This window comes from Miniopterus natalensis, chromosome X (assembly GCF_054644295.1).
Source record: "Miniopterus natalensis isolate mMinNat1 chromosome X, mMinNat1.hap1, whole genome shotgun sequence".
In the NCBI taxonomy this organism is placed as follows: Eukaryota; Metazoa; Chordata; class Mammalia; order Chiroptera; family Miniopteridae; genus Miniopterus; species Miniopterus natalensis.
This window is the reverse complement of record NC_142103.1, coordinates 8,153,184-8,179,368: the sequence shown is the minus strand read 5'-3', so window position 1 is coordinate 8,179,368 and position 26,185 is coordinate 8,153,184. Positions and strand designations below refer to the sequence as shown.

The following is a 26,185-nucleotide window of genomic DNA, read 5'->3' as shown; positions in this document are numbered from 1 at the left end:
GTTCATTTTTGGCAAATCTTTTGCCTCAAGTCATATGCCTCAGGGTTCTTATCTTCCAAAAAAATAACAAAATAGTAAAAAAAATCTATAAAGGAATTAAAATGTTACACTAGGAAATATTTACTTAATAGAAAAGAAAGGAGCAAAGGAGAAATAGAGGCACAAAGAGGCATGAGACATACAGAAAACAGTAAAATGGCACATGTAAACCTTACCATATCAGTAATTATATTAACTATAAATGAATTTGACATTCTATTCAAAAGAGAAATTGTCAGTAAAGTAGCAGGATACAAAATAAACATTCAGGAATGGGTTGCATTTTTATATACCAATAATGAACTATCAGAAAGAGAAACTAAGAAAACAATCCCATTTATATTTGCATCAAAAAAAAAAAAAACCCACCCAAAAACCTAGGAATAAATTTAACCAAGGAGATAAAAGACTTGTACTCAGAAAATTAGAAGACACTGAAGAAAAAAATTGAAGAAGATACAAATAAATGGAAGTATATACCAATCTCATGAACAGGAAAAATTAACATTGTTAAAAAGTCCATACTACTCAAAGCAAACTATATATTCAACACAATTCCTATCAAAATACCAATGAAGTATTTCACAGAACTAGAACTGAATGGGAGAACATTCGCCAAAGATACTTTTGATAAGGGGTTAATATCCAAAATTTATTTTTAAAAAAACAACCTTGTACAACTCAACATTAAAAACACATAGAATCTGCCCGGCCGGGCGTGGCTCAGCAGTTGAGCATCAACCTAGGATCCAGGCGATCGGGGTTCGATTCCCACTTGGGGCACATGCCCGGGTTGCGGGCTGCAGCCGATCAATGACTCTCATCATTGATGTTTCTGTTTCTGTCTCTCTCTCTCTCTCTCTGAAATCAATAAAGATATATTTAAAAAACAAAACAAAAAACAACAAAAAACCCACATAGAATCCAATTAAAAAATGGGCAAAGAACTGGAATGGACACTTCTCCAGAGGAGAGACAATTCTGAATGGGGCTTTTCACAGCTAAGCAATTTGAGTCATGCATTAAGTTTTTAAAATATCAATGGATTACAGATTCAGAAGAAATGTTAGGGGAGGAAACAGACTTTAAAACTTGATAAACACAGATGTGTGAAGGAAATGTTTCCACCAGTGTGTATTTTTTCACTCTCTGTGATCTGGGCTTATTAACATCCTTTTCATACTGGAAGGAAATATAACATGTATTCTATAACTTCTACCTGTCATATTTGATTAGGGCAATTTATCACAATTATTGCTTTATTTTTAATCAGAGTTACTACACTAATTTAGTTTCATGCTCTTTTATTAGAGTACCTTATGTCTAAAAACTTGTGAAGAGACTGGTCTAAGGTGATTTAAAGTGTTCATAATTTTAAAAAATCTACTAAAAGGGGGCTACCATCAATAAATCCATTAATTTTACATTAAGAATTTGTTAAGGAGAATGAGAGGTTTGGGTATATCAGAAACTCAGTAACCACAAAACTCCTTCCATGTTTGGAAAAAGATCATTACAGGGTTTAATGCATAATAAGAAAGCCAGAGAGAGCTTGCTATTTCACCATTTTGGGGGTTTCTGACCTAAAAGGGGGAAAATGGAAATGCCATATATCTTTTAAAGTATCTTTTAAACCTGAGCTCATCAAGAATGGATTTTTTTTGCCCGGCTGGGAATGGCTCAGCAGTTAAGCTCAACCTATGATCCAGGAGGTCACAGTTCGTTTCCAGGTCAGGGTACATGCCCAGGTTGTGGGCTTGATCCCCAGTGGGAGGCGTGCAGGAGGCAGACAATCAATGACTCTCTCGTCATTGATGTTTCTCTCTCTCTCCCCCTCTCCCTTCCTCTCTCTGAAATCAATAAAGATATATTTTTTAAAAATGGATTTTTAGAAAGGTAAATGATAGGTTCTCAGGATAGGTCCTGGTCCTAAGGGAAGTCTAAGCTCCAAGCAGATTTAGAAAAATCTAATAAGTATTTATACAAATATGAGGAAAAGCAGAGAAGAAAAGCTAATCCCATTGGAAGTTTACATGTCATTCTCAAGGCCATACGTAGGAAACAGGATGCATAGTAACTGAGATGGCAGGTAGGAATTAAAGACCCTTAGCAATGTCCTGGCTTCCATTCTGCCTCATTCCCACCAACTAAATCAGCTTGAGTCCACCTGCACAGGGAGTCAGGCTCCACCCACACACTGTAAGACTGGGTCTGGCCCTGGCCAATAGATGACCCTCAGGAGCTCCTGCAGTAGACAGCAGCTGAAGTGGTCTTGTAACTGGCACCTACTTCCAAGTCTCGCTGCCTCAGCTCTTTAACCTGGAAAATGATACTAATGATAATCCCCTCCTTATTAGGATCATCTTAAACATTAAATGAGTTAAGCCATGTAAAGTGCTTGAAACTGGGTGTGGCACATGGAAGTGATTAATAAACAATCATTCTCATCATCATTATCTTCTTCACTGCACAGATTAAGTCACTTTTCTAAGGCCACTATCCTGTGGCAGCACATAAACACCCTTTATCAATATTCTGATTCCTATACTGATGTTATTTCCACTATGCAATTTCCACAGCAGGTGACTGCAGAGGCACCAAAAGGTCCTACATACACTTACACATTTCCCCCTACATTTGAGTCACAATGACTTGGCTCTCCACACTTGATAACCACTTTGAAGAGTTTTCCGACAATATATAATTTGCTAAGTGAAGTGAGCTTGTTTCCCAGAAGAGGGAACACATTAGAGAACTAGAAGCAGAAATAGGTTTCCTGTGATGATGGAATCATGATCAAACATCAGCATTTTAAACCAAGTACAGGACCTGAATGAACAAGACACTGAGATTTAAGGTACAATTTTGAAGGAGAGGGAGAAGGGACAGGCTTTGAACAGGGGCTAGTCAGAGGTGGAGGGCAGGTAGTTAGAAAATAAAGGACAAATGCCTTTCAAAAGAGTTGAGAGGAGCTTCTTCACAAACACTCTTTGTTTTCATCCCATGAACCCTGAGCCTCAAACTTGCAATTTTCCAGAAGCATAAGAGAAACCCAGAATTCAGAAATATGTATATATTGACAAGTTGATTTACACGCCATCAAAGTTTCCTTCAGTTCTACTTCATGAGATTTAATGATAAAAATAACCTACAGCGTAGGCTTGAGTTAGAAAAGGAGGGGTTCATCTATTAACTCTATAAGAACAGCAAGAGTGACTTTTAAAAATCATACATATAATTTTTTCCAGTGAAATAAAAAGATAGCACATTAACTGCAAGCAGTGCTCAGGCTGCATATTTTATGAGGTTTATTTGTACGGCATGTCTTTGATGGGCTCTATTTGTGGCTGAAAGTACAAACATGCTGATTACAATCACTCTTTCCTACATTTAGGAACAAAATTAATTATCTGCAAAAAGCAGAAAGGCTTAGATAGACTCTTAGTAAATGATAATAGACAGTGCCCACATATAATGACTCTGTTTCCTACTTTATCTGTTTTAGACATTCTGAGTGGAATGAAAAAAGGAAAAATTAATTCACTTTCTGAATGTTCTTCAGCACAGATTTAAATTGGGTAATAAGAAGGCAGCATAAACCCTCCCCCAAAGCCCCATCCCCAGTATGAAATATGAAAACAGCCTTCCTGGGTGATGCACTCCCCAAAGGGATATATTTTTGTCTTCCAGATTCCAGCATTGCTTATATTGGTTTTTGTTTACTTTATATAGTAGTTTATTTGAATGATATGGTTAATGTTTATACAGGTATTGTTTTACTAGCTGTTTTATAATATGCTTATATGATGTATTTGAAATGCTTTACATATTATTTGCACAGTTCTTTTATGAAATAATTTTTTTACAATGCTATTCAGGTATATTTTTGGATTTCAACAATTTACCCATTTCAATTGTACAATTTAAAGATTTCTACTAAATTTATCAAGGTATACAACCATCACCACAAACCAGTTTTAGAACATTTTTGTCACCCCAATAAGATCCCTCATGGCCATTTCAGCATTTTGAGAGGTCTGATGCATTCTGAACCCCAAGCCCCAAAGGGACATTTTAAAAGGACATAATTTATATACATATATGTACAACCCAAGGACACGGACAATGGTGGGGAGAGGGACTGGTGAGGGGGATGGGACAGGGTGGAACGGGCCATTGGGGAGAAAAAGGGACATCGGTAATATTTTAAACAAAAATAAAATTTTAAAAAAAGGTTTGAACGGGGGAGGGGGGGAGAGAAGCCTGCACTATATCCAAAACAAAAGTTATTTGTCTTTCTCTATTAATGCATCTCCCAATATGGATAGGAATGGGAAATTTTGAGACCTAGTATAAGTGCTCACTACCAGCACTCAAAACGTTGTGGCTGCTGGTAATGATGACGTTTTTATTTTATCTTACAAAGGCTTGCAACACCCTGGAAGGAGACTGCCCTAATTCCCTCATCTTGTTTTTTTGTGAAATTTTATTACAACAAAAATTATAACCAACCCCTCCCTTGAGGAAATTTGTGTACTATAGTGCAACCTCATTTAAAAATGCTTCTGTGGTGTTCAAAATATGTTTTCAATTTTCAGGTGGGGGTAGGGGGATTGCATTTTAAGAAACAGTTCAAGTAGAAAGCATTTTCTAAAAGAGACCCAAGCAAGATAGCAAAATGCATAGGTATAAGGGGTTAGCAAGCCAAGGCTACCTGTGGTGCTATTGTGTGTGAATGATGTAGCGCTGCAGTTACCAAGGGTAACCTTATTCCAAGTGGGAAAAAAGATCACAGAGGAATCACACTGCGCACATGACTCCATGTTTTCTGAGACACTTCAGGTTTTGCAAGAAAGAGAGCAGATACTCAGGGGCTTTTCTGCCCTTGCCAGGTAGGAAGTTGCTTTCACTGTATGCTCTGATTCCCTGGCCACCCAATACAAAAAAAGGCATTTTTTACTTCCTCACTGTCATCCTGGGAGCACACAGATTCTCAGTATATCAGTTCATGGGGAAGCCTCCTTGGACTTTGTCCACTTGGGTAAATATTCCTAATTTCTAACCTTTCTGAATATACTCTGAGGACAAATCAATCTTCCACATCACTCCCACCAGACATGCATAAGCATCTACTTACTCTCTGTGATTATCACATGTGAACTCTCTGTGATTATCACCTTAGAACTGCAGTAGAACAGTAAACCTCACTGGGCCACTAAGGAATACAAACTCCCAACTCCAGAGCCTGAACAAGCAAGAAAATAAATGATAGCTTAGAAACCAAAAGAGAGACCAATAGAGTAGTAGCAGGATGCCCAAAGGAGCAGAGTTTACTCCTAAGCAGAGGCAACAGTCAGGCGTGCCTTTCATACTTTTCTTGTTCAAGTGTTCTCTAAAAAGATGAGACAACTGCTATTGTTCTCTTTTTGCATGTGCCTTCTGCTATCTTCCAACACGTGGTACATAGCCCTGCCTTCACTGACTTCAAATTTCCTATGTGATCTTCCAAAAGTATCGTGAACTTGAGATATTCTTGCAGCCATCCAAGATTGGGGGATGATGCGTTGCAAGACAATTTTCCATGGGCCTCAGAGGCACTTTCCCCCCAGACTATCTTTTTCAAGTATCTCTGTATAGTAAACAGCCTTAGAAGGCAGAGATAGTGCCTCCTTTCAGAGAAAAGAACAGGCAGGCTTATCATCTATTATAAAAGATATGAGTCCCCTAAGCTTAAGGCTCCTCTCCTAAAATGCAACTCACTGAGTATGCAGGAGTCATCTGGCCCTCTTTGCCTTACCCCATGGGAACTGGAACTCACAAATGCTGATACTCTGGTCACTGCTATTGCTGTGAGAAATAAACTGCCCTTCATCTCTGAGTCAGTAATCTTATATCTTTAACCAGCATCCATGAGGCTGTGGCTGGTCAGCTAACCTATTAGTTTGCAAGTAGGGTAAAAATCTCAGATCTTTCACAGCTCTTGAAAACATGTTCCTGCCACATCAGTCCATACGCCACAGAAAGGAGGAAAAACTTTCCAAAGATTCAGAACATATAAAACAACTAGTAATCACACTGCTATTTCTTGCAAAGGCAGTAATTCTAGATTTGTGAAGAGCCCACCTAATTTCCTACTGTGACCCATAATATGTATAATTTCAGGATGAAGCATTAAAAAAGCTTCCCTTGTGCAACCACTGCTTGAAACTTGCCATGAAATGAGCATTTAGTGCCTAAAAGGGGTGCCATTTTTTTCCATTTGTATTCTTCTCTTCAATAACTAGGTAATCTATGTTTAAAAACTATCAATTTTCCCCATGGGAAGCACTAAAGCTATTTTTATTGTGAATGAATAAAGGATTGCAGCTTGTAAACATTTTTGCCCTTCCAGAAACGAACCTCGTGCAAATAAAGTTGCTTACCACAGTCCTAGATGCTGACCTACAGACACTAATTAGGTAGTGAGCCGTTTACTTGTTTTTATCACTTTGAAATCAGTTGGTACTGAAAACAGCTTGCATGAATTCAGACAAGGTATCTCTATCTGAGATGAAAAAAATTAAAGTCCAAACTGATAGCATGAGGAGAAAAACACTGACATTCTGACACCTGAGAAATAACCTCAGCCTTCAAAAGCAGAGAGGAAGGTAGGGCTAATCTTGGAAATTCTGATGAGTTACAGTCACTCACACAGACAGCAAAATATAAGAATTTGATAGAGTGAATTACTATCAGGGATCAACAGAGTCTCTTCCCCAGAACTTCCTAGCACACATGAATAAATACTGACTTTACTGAAGATATCTTCAGAAATTCTATCAAAGGAAATGGATGTACGTGGATACCAGAGTATGTTATGTTCTCAGTAGGCAATGTTACTACTAAGGAAACACAATAATGGAGACCTGGATGTACTGTTAAGTTCCAGAATAAAAGGCAATGCATTACAAATTATCTGTTGGATTAACAGGCAGATTTCAAATGTTGCAACTGGAAGACAGCCTATGCCTCAGCACTGGTCCTACACATATAGATTCTAGGCAATGTCATTTCACTATGTCACTGGGTCTCCCATCACCTACATAAACATTCCTTCTTCCCCTACAAATTACTCTGAGCCTTTAAGTATTATGAAGACTAAAAATCTCATGCCTTTTAGTACTTCATTGGGAAATACTATAGCAAAAGTCTCCAAGGAGGGAGAATGAATTCAAAAACAGATTGTGCAGCTGGAAAAAACAGTAGAGAGTAATGCAGGATATTAAATAAGATAATAAAAACCTACTTAGCCTATGGGGAATGAAGATTCTGTTGAAGGGAGACTGGAACTATTTGAGAGAGCAATATAGGGTAATGGTTACAAGCATGAGCTTTGTAGTCAGACAGATCTAGTTTTGAATATTAGCTTTGCTACCTGCTAGCCAAGTGACCTGTGAGGGCAGTAACAGAGTCATGGTTATCTTTCCAGTCAGTCCCTGCAACCCCCCAGTGTCTATCATAGTGTTTCTACAATTAGATGTTTAATAAATGTTCCCTGCAATGAATCCAATTTCTGATAGTGCTAAAGTAAATATCATAATGAGCAGAAAAGGAGGAAATGTTGGTGGTAGAAAAGGTTGCAATTTTGCACAATATTTAATGAAGCATATAACAAGCTGAGGGTAATGAAATTGTGGGAGAAGAAGTACTAATGCTAAGAAATTCTGAGCTGAAGCAATAAAGTAAGTACATGAGAACAAATGGAAGAATAAAAGTGCAAACAGCCATGTGAGGATATGTGAGCAATTACTTTGGGGGTGAAGAAAGAAAATGAAATCATCATAGAAAGCTTTGGGAAACTTTATGGGAGAGCAATAAACATCCAACATGCTGATTATTACTCCTTTAATCAGTGGATAAATGATAATGTGAAATGTACAATGGCTATGCATATAATCCATACATAGGTACATGGTAATGACAATCAAAATGGTTTCAGAACAAAAACAATTGCATTTTAAAAATAAGGCTGTGGCATTCAACAATTTGGGTGTTGTGTAACAACGATGTTAAAAATATATGTATTGAAAACTGAAAGAATTTATACTTACTTCAGGAATAAGGTGTGGAATTCAATAATGTGCTGATAAATTTAACAGTGATAATCTCATTCCAATACTATTAAAGACCTACTTGATACTTACTAGGGGCCAAGATATTTAACCTAGTCCAAAAATGTAGTTAAAGAGTCAAGATGGAATTATTTACAGTCCAGTCCCATCATTAATACTTTCTTGGACTTTTCAGTACAAATTTTCTCTCTCCCCTTCCCTTCTTCTTCTCCCTATCCTCTCTCCTCTCTCTTCTCTCCTCTCTCCCTCCCTCTCTCCCTCCCTCCTTCTTTCCCTCCCCCCCTCCCTCCCTCCTTCCTTCCCTCCCCCCCCCTCCCTCCCTTCCTTCCCTCCCCCCCTCTCACTCACACTCACACACGCGCACATACACACACACACACACACATCTTTTCATACACAATTTTTATTCAGTTCTGAGGACTAAAATAACATTAAAAGTCTTGGCACTTAAAAAATAAATTTAAGCAAAACTCATTGTCTGTTTGGCACTTAGAAAAATGTGATAGAAAGAGTACTGGACTGGGGCTTAGTGAGTACCTGCCATGTGCCTCAAACTTTGCCATGTACATTGAACATATCATTTCAATTAATCCCATAAAGCAACCCCATTTTATAGATAAGGAACCCGAAATCCTAAATTTGCCATTAACTGTCATTCACTTCCCATCTCTGTGCTTTACCTTATCTTCAAAACAAGCAGACTTGGTTTGTGCCCAAGGGAGTATCAGAAACAACTGGGGGACTTTTTCAATAACAAATTCTCTGGCCTTTCCACAGATTTATGGTATCAAAATTCTCAGGGTGGACTCCAGAAATCTGTTTAACAAGTTCCCCAGGTGATTGTGATGGTGAGCCAAGTGTGAGAACCAGATGTTTACCACCTGCCAGTGACAACACCCCCAACATTTGCTTGCATGCCTTCACTTGTTAGAACTGAAAACTATCTTATGGAAAACTAAAGCACTAATAAGGTCATACTTATAAAAATTTAACGGGGCCTAATTCACTTAAAAGACCAAAATGTCCTTCATAACCTGGGGTACATGGTAGCCACCAAAACAACTGGGTAAAGTCCCTGTACGGCAGACCTCATGGCACAGCTTACAGCCTGCTAAAAAGGCTGTCCCAACAGAACTCAAGAACATATTATCAAAGATGTCTCTCACCACAGCTTAACCTCAAGTAGGACTGACTGGCAGGATTTTACATATTAACACAACAGAAAAGTCAGGGTGTTACAGCAAAATCTCATTAATGCTTTAGTTTTAAACCAGCTTTTGCTTTGGGGCATTCTGTAGGTTTGTTAACATGAATAGAGTTCTGCAGTCTACTCAACCCTTACTTCCCCTCTCCCCCTGTAAATGGTCCAACCCCTCTCTGACCCATGGAGTATGGGCTAAATCACACCTGGCCAATGATTCCCCCACTCCCACCATTTGGTATATATTACTTAGAGTTGGTGATCATAAAACATTAACAAGGCAGAGTTTACATATGCTTTCTGTTCTAGTTCAGGCATCCCTGGGGGAAGGCAGACTTCACGCTCTCATAACCAGCTGGAAGCTGGGGGCAATCAGGCCCTTAATGGCCAAAACAGAAAGGGACTGCATCACTGAGCACCTCTTCACAACGAAGTCCTTTCTTCCTAAATGATAATGACATGAAATGTACTCCCTCTATGCATGTGCACTCATGCACACACATGCACACGTGTGTACCTAAAATATAGCAAGTTTAGCAAGTTGAAATAGCTATCCAATTTAAGTTCATGATGTTTTTGTAAAATTCTAATGGAGGTTTTCGAGTGAAAGCCTGGGACTGTCTAATGGGAGACAGACATGTGGTAGAAAGAACATGAGTTAAATTGTAGCAGCAGAAGACCTTGGATTCTACTTCTGGCTCTCCCATTAGTCATATAATTTTGGGCAAGTCTCCCTGAACTTCATTTATTCCTTTGTAAATCAATGAAATTAAACTAGCTAATCTCTTACGACCCTTCCAACATTCACACTATAGTAAAATGTTCATTATGGTAAAACTTATTCAGTTGCATGTCTGGCAGTCAATTAGACTGAACTTTTCAAGAATTAAGAACTATGTCATGGGTAACTTTGAATTCCCAGCACCTGGTAAAGTGCCATGCACAAAGCATATGCTTAAAAGAAGTATATTGAATAAATCTTTATGTCTGGAGCTTGATCAAAACCATGCACTTAATCCCTTATCAGCTCTCCATCCTTTTTTTTTTTGGTTGTTTAGAAGCACTAGAGAATACATGTTTTCAAGATCGTTTGTGTTGCTGTCAAGTGACCAATATCAGAGACAGACTTTAAACACTCCTATATCCTCTCTTTAATGTTGTCTCCTTATTTTCCCTCTTATTGAAGCCATTTCCATACCCCTGGCTCCCTTGCTTTGTGTCTGACACATACTGAGCCTTCAATCAATTTAAGGTTAATGACCATGTGAATGCACTAACTTTTCATTTTTCTAGTTCTGTGAGATTTACCTTTGAATGAGGCCCCAGAATCTGGTCTCAAATTATAAAGCAGTCAAGGGGATAATTAGCTATAAAAAACCACTATTGTTAGATAGGACAGTTCTGTTCATTTTACTATAAAATATGTTCTCAGCAAATGTGTTTTAAATGGCTAACATTGTGAATGGGACAACTGGAGCAGCTCCATAGGTAGCCATGCTGTGGGTTGCATCATTTCTATCTTCCCTCCTAGTTTAATTCACCAAAGAAACCAATTGCCCCTATCATTTTCCAGAATTTAAAAACAAGGCTAAATGATCCAATCTGCCCTACATATTCTGGGTAAACACTGGCTCAGAGTACATAGCAGTTGCATTGTATAGAAGTTAAGAGTATGAGTCAACCAAGTCTGTGTTTGAATCCCAGTTTCCCCCACCTCTACTTAACTAGCTTTGAGATCTTAGGCAAGATATTTAACCACTCTAAGCTTAATTTCCTCCTGTGTAAAATGGGTACACTATTAGGGCCTATCTCATGGATTACTGTGAAATAAAAAGCAAACTGGCCAGCAGAGCAATTGAAATGTAGTAGAAGCTCAACAATGGTAGGGTATTAGACAATTCTGCCACCACCTTCCACAAAGCTGGCAGCATTCAGGAATCATTCACCACCATCTTAGTGGGATCTAGCTAACAGCTCTTCGCTGCATATTCTGCTCTACATTGAAAAGCGGGTGCCTCCTGTGGTTCTGAATGTATGCACTTTAGCTTGGCAGGTATAAGGTAACTAACAATGTGGGGTTGAAACAATGCAAATGGTTGCCTCACTTGCAGAACTGTCCCATCACAAACCCCATCAGGCTGACTCATAAAATCAAGGCTGTAAAAAAAAACCCACAACTGTTGGCAAACATGATGTGTGGCCTCGCTTATGTTCTTATGAAGGTTTAATTAGTATGTTCTAGCTGGGTCTCCTACATTTAAAATTGTTACTTAAAATGGTAATGTGATATATATGAATAAGAACATGAGAGTGAAATCAGAATCAGAAAAGTAGGTGATAACCTAATTAAAGGGAGATCTAATCAATTTCTGAATCACGGATTTTCCACTAACTGTAGCTGGGCAAGTTACAGTTTTCTTGAGCTTTAGTTTCTTCATGTATAAAATAGAGATAATAGCTCCTACATCAAAGGGCTGTCATGAAGATTATGATACCTAACAATGATGGTAATAATAGCAATATTTACGGAAGACTTACCATGTACCAGGCACATGCTAAGTACTTTAACATGTTATTCCCTATGAAGAAGATATTTTTATCCCTATTTTATAAATCAGAAATATGAGGCTCATAAAGATAAAATTATTCACCCAAGTTCACACAGCAAGCAAATGAGTGGAACTAAAATTCAAAGCCAGGCATTATGGCTCCATAACCCGTGGTCTCAATGTGCTGCCTAACTCAGGTCATTCATCCCTCATCCCTTCTAACCCTTTGATCTTTTTCTCACTTCTCTTCAACGGCCCCTGCTACTACCCAGGCTGCCCCATCCCAATAGGACACAGTTCCTCTGAAAACTATAGACTGGTACTCACTGTGGTGGTCAGCTTTCCTCCATTCTTCTGAACATACTGGATGGAATCATGGATTGTCGAGAAGAGACCAAGCAGTACATTCTCCATGTCATAGATTCTGTACATGCCGTTCACCAGTTCTTCAAGAGACAGGATGTATTCTCTCCAGTACTTGTCAATCTCCACCACACCCGCCATACAGCCTTGCATGACCACATTGCAGTAGCCACCACAAGGCTTAACCATCATCAGTCCTTGGCAGTAAGAGCAGTACCACATTCTGGTGAGCATTCGGCCACAGTCCTTACTGAACTTCAGGTGATCAGTTGTGTTGATCACTTCGATTCCAAGATTCAGGGCCTGGAGGAAGATCCTAGTAACTTGCAGTGACTTGGAAACCTGGGTCATAATAAGCTTGGGGAAATTCCCAAATACTTTCAGGTCACGCCTTGCCCCACGGAGGCACTCATTGATGTCTAAGGCTGACTCAGGCAGGCCTGGATTCATCAGCTGGGTATAGATGACTGGAAACAGGCTATCAAACAGTTCATTGACCATATCATCCACGTTGATGTCAGAACCCAGGATGTAGAGAGACACGTCGGTAAAAAATTCACCCACAAACTCAAAAGCTTGTGGGGTCAGGCTTGGATAGTTGTTTTTGAACATGGCATTGGTATAATTCTTGGCATGACGAACGACAATTTCAAAGGCCTCTGTAAAATAAGAGATAGAGAAATGCCCACAAATTTAAAGCATGAAAATCCAGGGTGTAATTGAGTTAGAAATCTCTCTATTGCTATGGTGACTAAGGTCCCATTTGCCTTAAATAATTGACTCATACTGCCTCGACTCCTGCAGTTGCTTGCTCCTATAAATCAATTTTCCTTTCTGAATATAAACTCCAAACCCTGATGTGTAGATAAATTCTTAAACACACAAATTATATTTCAAATGACAAAAGCCAGGATTCAGTTAACATTTCGGCCTCTCTTGAAAATACTGATTAAAAATAGGCTAAGTGAGAAGTTATTTTTCTTTCTCTAATTGATTTATTTAGTTAAACATGTCTTGTATTTCAAGACATTTCATTTTGGGATGGAGATAAATATTTGACAACAAACTATATACTATGTAAACTCACATAACGATTTAAGCCTGTTCAGCCCTGGAGGAGAGGCAAGTTTTTAGCCAAGAATAAAAGCTATCACAAATTTAATCATTTTTGGTAGCTGTTTTCTAGATAACTTCAAAGGGAACTATCTAACAGATTGCCAGATACAGAAATGGAATTTATCCCTTAAATGGGTATCTGGATGGGGGAAAAAAAAGCAATCCATGCACTTATCCATACATTTGATATTGAAAACACCACCTCTGGGATTTGCAAGCCGAACATCTGGAATTACAACTGCTAAGCTTCTTTGGTAAGTTCAGCTTCCACATGGCTTAGAAGCCTTGGCTTATATGCTCTACAGAAGCTATGAATTCAGGATTACATCACCTGCTCCTACCCCTTGGCATAAGACCCAATTAGTGTCATTGGGTTGAGAGAGAAAGTAGTAATGTCACCATCTCATTTTCTTCAAACTGAAACACTCGAGACATAAATTATTCCAAATAATCAGAGTCCCACATTAATATGAGGGAAGAGAAAATAACCACAATAATAGGTTTTTCAAGAAATAAGACAGTTTAAAAACAAACAAAAATAACCAAGTTTCTTGAGACATTTAAAATTAACTTAGTACTTTCTTTCATTTCCTTCCAAAGTGCAAAGGTCCGTGACAGATGTACTCCAAATGATGCCAATTCATGAGGCTTGAAAAATCAAATTATTACCACTTTCAGACTACTAGAGAGACTGTACGCCAACAGCTCCTTGGGATCACTTAGTCCAGCATCTCAGTCACCTATGACAGAAGTGATGTCTAGGTTGTGCCACCACCATCTGTCCCAGATCACTCACAAGGTAGAACACGCTTGCTAGATTCTTCCCTTGAGCTTATGACTTGCCCTAAAATGTTGAACAGATGCCAATGCAATTCTACTGGGTTTTCAAGCCCACTTGAGAAAGTTAATCTTCATTTCCACCAGTTGCTATATGTTCACATGTTTGTTTTATTTTGTATAGAATGCCAAGAAATTCCTGGAAAGTTTATCTATCTTATAACAGTCTCTTCCTAACCCCATCAATCATTGACTCTAAAGGTTTAATGAGGCCAAGAGATCAACTAACTGAAAACAAAGGATCAGTGAATTCTTTAAAATCATCAGAAATATGGAGATTTAGAACTACTCATTTATTTTTATAAAATAAATTTGTATTTATTGATTCTGAGAGAGAGAGAGAGAGAGAGAGAGAGAGATTTGTTGTTCCACTTATTTATTCATTCATTGGTTGATTCTTTTATGTGCCCTAACAAGGGATCGAACCTGCAACCTTGGCATATCAGGACAATGCTCTAACCAACTGAGCTACCTGGCCAGGGCTTACTTATTCATTTCAACTTTAGCTAGCAATCATTTATTATATATTAGGCTCTGTGCTAGGTACTAGGTGTATAAATGATACACCATCCTTGTATTAAAAATACAAGCTATATGGTTTAGCATTCACAAAGCATTTCAAAGTATATTATAATATCTACTTTTTGCAACAACTTTCTGATTTGGTATTGCAATCCCCATTTTATAAATGATGAAATTGAGACTCAGCAGAGGTTAAGCACTTTCCCAGGGTCACACAACTGCAAAGTAGAAGCAGTCAACTCAGAGACTAGTTTCTCTCAGCATTGGTTACACCCCAGCTGCCCTTGGCCCTATAGCCAATACACATAATTTCAAAAACCTTTTTAAAGTTATTTTTTAAGCTCATTATTTTTCCACTGGCTTCTTCTCTATGAACAGAAATATATTAGGAGAAATTTTAGCCCAAAGACCAACAAAACAGTCATACTTTAACCTTTGCCTTGGGGAAACATGAGGTAAGAGAAGGAAGAGTGGCAATGCAATGCTACCCTGCAGATCTCAATCATCTAAGCTACCCTAAAACGAATTATCTACAAGGCAAATTTCATCTCTAGCACAGGGTATTTGTTGTCTAATGTGCAAAACATACGACAGTGAAATTCCCTAGACTATACTGCCATAACCTTTTTCAAAGTTTCTGTAACTAGCACTGTTGGATCAATAGAAAAAATTACAAAAGATCATGAGCTCTTCTGCAAAAAGAATTAACAACATATACTGCAGTGGGAAAAAGGGCTAGGGGTTCATATCTAACCTCAAGCTCACATGTGCTCCCTGCTCCAACTTTCAAAGCTCAGAATCCATTTAGTACATCTCTGGGTGTTGTCCATCCCCCTTACTTCTATATCACTGGGCAACAGACTGAACCATAACCACTCAAGCAAAGGCTCCTTGGAGACTTATAGGAACCAACACTAGATGAAAAATGATACTCAGCTTGAGGTTGGCAACTTGAGGTTTAATGGAATGAAGCCAAGGCCTAGAATTACTGCAAGGAAGTTCAACTCATTGATTTTTTTGGTCAGATAATATTATACCCTTAAGGTAGGGGAGGTTTTCCTTTGTCTTTTTCCTGGGAAGTGGTCAAGAGCTATGTCCAAGAAAATTTGGAAAAATGTAAAATCAGAGATATTATGAAAACTTTGGCATGAAACAGAAAATATTCTAATTTTTGTTTTACAATATAAAGATAAATGATACAGATAAACATATCGAATAAAATGAATATACATCCAAATATAGCAAGGTTTCTAGATTTGTAGATGTCCTCATTATCATCCTGGTCACCACTGTTTGGACACACTCTAGTATTGTCAACATCCTCCATAAATTATGGTGGTCAAAAAGGAACACAATTCTCCAGATGTAGTTTGATATGTGAAGTGTGCAATCAGGCTATTTCCTCTCTTTAAATGGTTCAATAACTTCTAAATCCCCAGTCTAGGACACAGAACATATCGCTAAACCTAGACAGAAAGAAATGTGTTTTCATGGGCCTTTTCAGTAGAAGACTGGATAATTTTTAAGAGGAAAGTATACTTGTGGTTGGAAAATAGAAATAAATGAACCATTGAGTTCCCATCAAGCCCTTAAGAAAAACGTAGTCCTCTCCCCGTGGACACAGACAATAGTGTGGTGGAGGCCTGGGGTGGGGAATGGGTGTGGGGTGGAAGAGGTCAATGGGGAAAAAGGGGACATCTGTAACATTTTGACCAATAAAAAAAAAAAAAATAGAATAAGGTAGTCCTTATAGAAGCACGTTACTTTTTTCAAGGTAGTTTTCCAGAATTTTAAGAATGGCAAATACTTTATAAGAAGAACTTTTAAGTTCCTAGGATGAATGTCACATCATGGATTGGGCTCGAAAACAGTCCTTGTTTTCCAGCATAGTTACCTTAATTGAAAAAGAAAACTTTGAATTTTTTTGTAAAGTATATGATTGTCTAACCACTATGCTGAATACCTGAAACTAATACAAAATAATATTGAATATAAACTATAATTGAAAAAATAAAAAATTTAAAAAAAAAACAAAACCGAATATTCTTTCACCATGAGATCCAGCAATTGTGCTCCTAGTTTTTTACCCAATGTAGTTGAAAACTTCTGTTCACACAAAAAACCTGCACAAGAATGTTTATAGTAGCTTATTTTTATAATCACCCAAAACTGGAAACAAGCAAGGTGTCCTTCAATAGGCTAAACAAAAAGTGGTATATCCATACAATGGAATACTATTTAGCCATAAAAAGAAATGAGCTATTAAATCATCAAGAGATATAAAGGAATCTTAAATATCTCTTGCTAAGTGAAAGAAGCCAGTTTTAAAATGCTACATACTGCCTGATTCCAAATATTTGAGGTTCTCTAAACTAAACAGCAAAACTATGGAGACACTAAAAAGACCACTGGTTACCAGGGATTTGGGGGTGGGAAAAGAATGGGAGGGAGGTGAATGGGTGAAGCTGAGGATTTTTAGGGTGGTGAAACAGTTCTGTATGATATTCTTACAGAGGATACAAGACATTATGCATTTGTTAAAACCCACAGAACTGTGCAACCTAAAAAATAAATCTTAATGTAAACTATGAAGTTTAGTTAATAATAATGTATTTATATTGATTCATTAATTATAACATGTAACACACCAATGCTAATAATGTAGGAAACTTTGTGCAAGGGAGAGGGAGCAAATAGAAACTCTGTACTTTGTGCTTCATTTTTGTTTAAATCAAAAAATGTTCTAAAAAGTAAAGTCTATTAATTTTTTTAAATGAGAAAATCTGGACCTTGGAAATTAGTTTTGAGGAGCCAGTGACTATAACCACTGAAAAATGTTAACTCTTTACCTCCTTTTTTCTCCCAATCTGCTTTGACATTTCTTTCATGAGTTAGGGAGTTTTAACACACAATAGATGCCATATGGCATCAATGTAATTTTAATTGGGAAAACCACCAGAAAAAGTTAATGGACCAAAACACCCAAATAGGTAACACATTTCAATGTTATTTTTGAATACAGAATGATTTTTTTTTTTTAAGTCAGCCACATAAAAAATGGCAAGATTAGGTTGTAAGAAAAGCCCCCACATTTTCTAAAATAGTTCATAGAGAAGACACTAAAAGTGTTGCTCCAACTTCTGTTCAATTTTTCTGGCATTTAATGTTCCACAAGAATTTAACTAGAATTAAGCAAGTTTAGAAATAAGTTGGTATTAAATATAAGCCATTTATTTGTGCAGGCCCATGACCAAACTATAAACTTATGTAGTCTTGCTTTTTAAGTTTTACATACTAGGCTTCTAAATACCAAGGTAAATTAATTAGAAATAAAAAAAATAGTGACATTTTTCATTAGTGACATGTATCATTTCATTGATAGGTAGGTAGACAGAGATGATAGACAGATGATGATAGATGATTAGATAGATAGATGATGATAGATAGATAGATAGATAGATAGATACATAGATAGATAGATAGATAGATGATAGATAGATAGATAGATAGATAGATAGATAGATACATAGATAGATAGATAGATAGATGATAGATAGATAGATAGATAGATAGATAGATAGATAGATAGATAGATGATAGATAGATAGATAGATAGATAGATAGATAGATAGATAGATAGATAGATAGATGATAGATAGATAGATAGAATGAACAATAGTTAGATAGATATTTTCCCCTAAGGGTACTACAGACCAAAGAAGACCATTAAAAATAATTCACTCTCTTCCGGCTGGCGTGGCTCAGAGGTTGAGCATTGACCTATGAACCAGGAGGTCACAGTTCGATTTCGGGTCAGGGCACATGCCCTGGTTGTGGGCTCAAACCCCAGTAGAGGAAGTGCAGGAGGCAACCAATCAATGATGATTCTCTCATCATTGATGTTTCTATCTCTCTCTCCCTCTCCCTTACTCTCTCTGAAATCAATAAAACATGTTTAAAAAAATTAAAGATTCACTCGCCCTGCTTGGTGTCGCTCAGTTGGTTGAATGTTGTCCCGCGCACCAAAAGGTACCTGGTGTGATTCCCAGTCAGGGCACATACCCAGGTTGCAGGTTCTATCTCTCTCACATCAATATTTCTTTCTATTTCTCTTTCTCTTTCTTTCTCTCTCTCTCTCTCTCCCCCCCACACACACATTGATGTTTCTCTCTCTACCTCTCCCTGTGATTCATGTTATCCAATCATTTTTCCTGCTTCACATTTGTTGCTAAAAAGCACAGACCAAATTTATGGTCTACCTCTATCAAGCATAGTAAACGTCATGTCTTGTATTATGTATTATAACCTTACATCATACTTTCCTACCAGTATTTTCACCTTTTCCTGATTGTTTCTATGCATTTTCGTTGCATCATATCATGCTTTTATTACGTGCACTTTTGGAGAGTACTTTACACTCTTTTTGGGTCAAGGTAGGATATAAATAAGTAGGTGTGTATATAAATTAGGTGGAGAGAAAGAGGAGCTCTATTTACCATTTCAAGACAAAACATTGTTTCAACAGCCTATTCTTATGAGTTTTAGTAGCAACTAAAATATCTGTATTCATAAATGGCTCATTAGCAGCCTAACACTGTTTTCTCCAGCAGTTGTCAGGGCCCGAGGTTGAATTCTGCATACATAATCCTTCCTAAATCTTTTATCTTCTGACCCTTTAACCAAATCTTTAAAATTTTGGTCAAATGTACTTAACAACTCTAAGATTAGGTAGGCACTAATAAAGCCAGCTTTGTCATGGCCCACAAAATGTCTGTTTTCACATTGGATTCAGAAATAAACCACCCTTGAGAAATCAGGAAAGTGGCTAAACAGAAGAATGTAGGGAACCCTAGATAATGACTTATTTCTAAAATTGATAAAACTTTATTTTAAGAAAAAAAAATTGTCTTACAGAAGCCACTGAGGTTTAGGAACTCATTTTACTGTGGACACACCAATAATACCTCTTATAAGATCTTATAAGAGACTCTTGTGGGCCAGCATTTTTTATGCTGGACCACACCTTGCCCTATGATCTTGATGCGTTAGTTCTAATACATAATCGTTAGTCTTTTTTCATTCTTCCCTCCCTCCTAAGTATTCACTTGAACAAGCCAATTCTTGGTTGATTGGGAAATATTCTTACTTATTCAAGGTTCCCATGGCTAAGAAATGACACCTGCCAAAAGAGGCATTAAGGTCACATTCTTAGATCTTACAGTTCCCTCTTTACAAAAGAAAGCCTGATACTATCTAAGGAAGTAAAGTTCTATCATTCTTCCCAGAATCCACTATTAAATAGTTAAAAAGCCCCCAGAACTCACCAAATCCACTTTATTAAAATCTTTTCTAAAAACAAACAAACAAACAAAGGTCCTTCTCCAAAGAGCTTATGGGGAGGGGGCATGGATTACTCCAAACGTCACAAGAAGAATGACTTCTGTGTCAGCTAGACCAAAAAAAAAAAAAAAAAAAATCACTAAGACATTCTAGATCTGGTTATTTTCTTGTCAACTTGTGACATTTCCTTTTTCTAGTGTATGACCTTAATTCCATGAATCAAGGCTAAGGAGTTTCTTCTCTTAACCACCTATTACTAACCATAGCTTAGGAAAATAAAAATAGGCTTTTGAAGACAGACTGAATGAAAGATTCTGCTCTATAGAGAGGGCATGGCTTCACTTAAAGGTTTAAATGCAAACATCCGGTAATGCCTTTATCTAATAAAAACCTGTATTTCTTTTCAGTATACCTGTAGATATTGAAAAGAACAAGCTCAACAACTAGGGGATCTTTTATGTTGTTGTTAGGACAATTAATGTGTTCGTTTGACACAGTCTTGCTCTTGTCTGATCTTCTGTCTTCCTTTAACCATTTAGACACTAAATGAATATCTTAAAAAGTTCAATTGTCAGTAGTTTATGCAACCATTGTTACTGGAGAGAACTGTGTCTGTAACTTGTCATTAAAAGTTTTCATAGCACTTTGTATTTCTGCAAGTGCTTCTGCAGTGCTTTAGTGATTTCAAAAGCAACATACTCCTCTTCCCCATGGTTACTGCAAATGCATTCCCATCTCCTTCCTCTCACTAATGAGACATACTAGATCTGAGGTGGCTTAGAATTTACACACACATGCTCCTATGGCCTTATTCATTCATATACTCAACAAGTACCCACTGAACCCTCTTTATAACAATTTTCTTTTTTCTTTTCACACATAGAGAGCCATGAGATTACTGTCCACTCTCTTGTGAAAGATAAAGTAGATCTAGGGAAAGATATGCCAAGACCTAAAAGTTTAGGCTATTGCTTCTCCTGCTGAGCCGTACATGTGTCCAAACCAAATTTCAACTTGTTTGGGACCTAAATTATCACAGGACCTTGACATTATGTAAAGTCAACAACATTAAGCACTTGCTAGAAAACCATTTTAAGACCTTTTTTGAGGCATCTTAGCTGTCTCATTAGATTGATTGCTCTTGTATAAAAATATATTTTTCCATTTAATATTTACTAAATGCACACTATCTGCTAGACTGTGAATAAAACACGCAAGCAATATGGTTTTTATGGCTTAGAGGCTTGCAATAGCCAGCTGTGATAAAATCCTGGATGGCCTATTTCCTTTGAAAAGCAAAAAATAACTTATAGATATGAAAGTACATTTTGTGCTCAGAGTCTGCTATAGCCTAAGTATACATAGTATACATGGCAACACGATCACCATAACTGAGTGTTTCATGTTGCTTCAGAGCTTTCAAATTTGTGTTCTCATTTAATTCTCCCCTTCTATCACTGAAAGTGGATGTGTGTGTGTGTGTGTAAGTGGGGGTGATGTGTGTGTAATGCACATGTGTATGAACAGTAGTTAAGAGAAATATTTTCTCAATTTCACAGATGAGGTTACTGAAACCAAGATTGGCTCCAAATCCTATGGCTATGTGGTAGCTGGTGGCAGGAACGAAACATAGGAAGATAGGACTCCTGACTATCTGTGCAATGTGTTTTCCATTATATCCACCTCCTTCCAGGAAAAATATCACATGGCATTTAAAAAGTAACTTTAGGTATAATAAGAACTAATGTCCATAGAGCATTTACCTCTGCCAGGCGGTGTTTTAAGTGCTTTATGTGAATTAATTCAGGTATTGTCAGGACTATCCTATGAGGTAGGTATACTATTGTCTGCATTTTATAGATAAGAAAACTGAGGTACAGATTAAGTAACTTGCTAAATGTTATACAGTCAGTAAATAAAAGAGCCAAGATTTAAATTCATGCAGTCTGACACCAGAGCTTACACACTAAAACACTATGCAATAATGCCTCAAGGTATGGGTGGCTTGTCTTTTTTTTTCCCCTTTTGGTTCAACTACACCTTCATATTTCCACTGTTTGGCTATACTGGGTTTACTGGATGTTTCAGGAAAATAATTCCATAACTTGAGTAAGATGTGAGGAACAAGGCAAAAGTCTGAATGATTCCAACTGCTTACCAAGAACAATAATTTCCTGGAAATATATTGCCTGCAGTGCCTTATAGCTATGATGAAATAAAAATTATAAGAAAATAAGTGGGGTTTTAAGGTCAATATGGTGCATTTCCTAGGGGTTACTAACATGGGTATGAAATCTCAGAGCTCTCAGCTCTAATCACAAAACTATGGTATTTAATTTAAAAGCTAGACTTTTCAAAAAGGCCAGGCCCTCCCTTGAGCTTCAAAGGGCTACTGGCAGAGACAGGACTCAAGGTCCAGGACCTTGACAGCTTCTTGGGACTCAGTCTCCTACAGGGTACTCCAGTACATGAAACACAGTGAAGGTGAAAGCCAGGGGACTCATGAAGAATGGCTTAACTCAGGAGGAGACAGCTGCTTAGGTGCCCTCAGTGGGCAGCAACCAAAGACTTGGCAGAAAGGTATTACCACAGTGGCTCCAACAAATTCAATGGCAGGAGGGAAGGGGTGGAAAACCAACAAAGGTTAACCATGTGGCTTTCTTTTGAACTTGTCAGAAGGAGAGAAACTTTTACCTTTTGCAAACTGCTCTTATATACTACCAACTTTATAAAATAATTTTTGCTCCCACATTGGAACTGAGTTGTGTGTGTTGTATGTATGTGTCTGGTATTAGTCTATGTGACGGAACTGGGTGGGAAGACAGGTGAATCTCCAGGATTAAGTTAGAACATGACCAAAATAGTCAGCTGGTAGAAAAAATCATGGTGTGACTCTGTAGACAGTTCTGGTGAACCTAGGCATGGAAGTCTCTGTTTCTCTCAGTTTTCTTTCAAGTGCCATCAAGACACTGAAGCAACCACTATGATTTGCAATTATGACTTGACTGCTTAATAGTCTGATAAAAGCTGGCTGCTTCACAAGAAGTCTGTAATGTTTACAAGCAGAAGGGGAAGTGGTTCACAACTTATTGAGCATCAAGCACCTAAAGAATTCTTTCTCCTAGAAGAACTTGCAAGTAAGTAAAGGTGACTCCATGTACCTTCCCATGAATCAAACTTTTCTTCCTTTTTCAGGGGGTATTTAACAATCTCTTCTTGACACAGATTTTGTTTAAGAAGAAAATTGTTGTCATGTATCCAAAAATCCAGCGTGGAGGAAAACAAGATGGTGGCGTAGGTAACAGCTGCACCCACCGCCTCTCGAAACCACATGGAAATTACAACTAAGACACAAAACCACCATTGTGGAGACGAGGCCGTGGGCCCACACCCGGTGCCTCGGGTAAACCCGGGAGGGAATCTCGGCAGCGGGGGTCTCCCAGAGGAGGGAGGGGTGCCAGCCCCACAGCAGGGCCCCAGCCCAGGGCTCCAGGGCCGGGAAGGGACGTCCCCACAACTCCGGGCTGTGAAACCAGCGGGGACTGTCCCTGAGGGTCGCGGAGGCCGCGGGAGCCCCAGCAGCTCCTCTTAAGGGCCCGGCACGGACTCACTCGGACGCTCCCTCTGAGCCCAGCGCCGGGCAGCAGCCGGAAAGGACCCGGGACACTCGGGGAGGAACTAACCTGCCTGAGATCCGGGCAAGAGATGGAGGGCGACTTCCTCCCAGGCAGAAGGGCTGGCGGAGGCCATGGCTCCTTTGGCGAGTCCTCCTCGCACAGCCGGCGGGCAGGCGCCATGTTTGAATCCCCAGCACCTGACTCACGCCTTTGGCCCCGCCCCGTGATTCCCGGAGGCCCCGCCCCTCCCCACCTGCTGCTCATCCAGGCCATTTCCAGGGGCTTTTCTATGCAAGTGGCCTCTCGAGCCTCATGCTTAGGACTTTCCTAAAATCTCTCAAACAAGCAGCAGCTGCCCCATACGGCTTGATAAGTGGCCCCAGGCCTGGCACTAGCGGCAGCTGCATTGGCTCATTTCTTGGCCTCTCCTGGGCACCTCCAGACCCAGCACAAGGAGCAGCCAACTACGGTTTGCTGTGTATCTCATGCTGGGTGGCCCTGGGCAAGGCACAGGCACAGGCTGACTTTGCACCTTCCGGGAGGCCCCAGAGACACTGTACTCGGTGGTCAGACTCGACCACAACCCTACCACATTCACAAGTGACACACTCAAGGGGTGCCCTTGGTGAACGCAAAAGCTCCACTGAAGTAAATCCTGCTCCATAGGGGGATCTCCAGCACAGCAGCTCTCTGGGTGTAGCTGTAGCTGGTCCTCACAGCTGATTGGCCTGGGGGTCAATTCCTCCCAGTGATGCCAACAGCAACCAAGGCTCAACTACAACAGGACAGTGCACACAGCCCTCACAGGGGAGCACCTAGAAGGCCCAGCTCAGGTGACTGCAGAGGCTAAGCTACTGGACTCTACAGGACACCTACTACACAAAGCCACTCTACCAATTCCAGGAGACAGAGCAGCTCTACCTAATACACAGCAACAAACACCATGAAGCAGCCAAAATGTGGAGGCAAAGAAACATGTCACAAAGGAAAGAACAAAAGAAAACTCTAGAAAAGGAACTAAATGAAATAGATCCAAGCAAGCTAACAAATACAGAGTTCAGAATAATGGTTACAAGGATGCTCAAGGATATTAGTAAGAGTATGACAAAAATAATTGAGAAAATCGATGACATAATAAAGGACCAATTTGAAATGAAGGCTACAGGAACTGAAATGAAGAATAATTTACAGGGAATCAACAGTAGAGTAGAGGATGCTGAGAATCAAATCTGCAATTTGGAACATGAAGAAACAAAAAACACCCAACCAGAAAAGCAAAAAGAAAAAAAGAATTCAGAAATATGAAGATAGTATAAGGAGCCTCTGGGACAACTTCAAGAGGCCCAACATTTGTATTATTGGGGTGCCAGAAGGAGAGGAAAGAGAGCAAGAAATTTAAAACCTATTGGAAAAAATAATTACAGAAAACTTCCCTTACCTGCGGAAAGAAATAGACTTACAAGTCCAGGAAACACAGAAGGTCCCAAACAAGAGGAACCCAAAGAGGCTCACAGCAAGACACATCATACTTAAAATGCCGAAGGTTAAAGACAAAGAGAGAACCTTAAAAGCACCAAGAGAAAAGCAGTTAATTACCTCCAAGGGAGCACCCATACGACTGTCAGCTGATTTCTCAACAGAAACTTTGCAGGCCAGAAGGGAGTGGCAAGAAATATTCAAAGTGATGAAAAACGGAACTACAACCAAGATTGCTCTACTCAGCAAAGCTATCATTTAGAATTGAAGGTCAGATAAAGAGCTTCTCAGACAAGGAAAAGCTAAAGGAGTTCATCACCACCAGACCAGCACTACAGGAAATGTTGAAGGGTCTTCTTTAACAAGAAGCTAATGAACAAAAGAATCTGACGAACTAAATAGATCCAGAGACATTGACGCATGTAACATATGGTCATATTTCAGATGGAAGAGGGAAGGGGGGTGGAGGGTGAGAAGAGATTAACCAAAGAAGTTATATTCATATATGCATAACCCATGGACACAGACAATGACAGGGTGAAGGCCTGGGGAGGGGATGGGAGCTAGGTGGAGGGGGTCAATTGGGGGGAAAAAATGGGACACCTGTAATACTTTCAACAATAAAGATAAATTTAAAAAAAAATACAGTGTGTACATATCTAAGAACTGCCTATGATTTCTCTCCTCCTTCTTACCCCACATCACCTCCTTCTCTCCACCTTAATTTCTGGATGAAGAACCAATTTTACTGACATCTAGAATGCTGAGATGCAGTAGGGAAAAAAAATACTACAGTACCAGTATGATGTATGAGGCAGGTCAACTAATGTTTCTTGGCCTGAATTAATTATTAATTAGTATCTATTTGCCCTGAACCAGCTAAATCCTGAGGCTTGGCTGCTACTTGAATTCTGGTCTGTAGCAATTATTGGAGGCTTCAGCAACTATCTGAAAAGCCTAAAACCCTAGTGCAAATTCAAAGAAATGAGTTAGAGAAACAACTCTTTTATTAAA

At 38.8% G+C, this 26,185-nt stretch overlaps 1 protein-coding gene across 1 annotated transcript in view; it reads right to left on the bottom strand.

Annotated features, from left to right (window-relative positions):
• Positions 1 to 26,185, bottom strand: part of GPC3 (glypican 3) — a 355,125-nt gene that overhangs the window by 140,491 nt on the left and 188,449 nt on the right. The window contains exon 3 of the mRNA XM_016198007.2: positions 12,228 to 12,922. Within this exon, the coding sequence (XP_016053493.2) occupies positions 12,228 to 12,922 (695 nt within the window). The remainder of the gene's footprint in view (positions 1 to 12,227; positions 12,923 to 26,185) is intronic.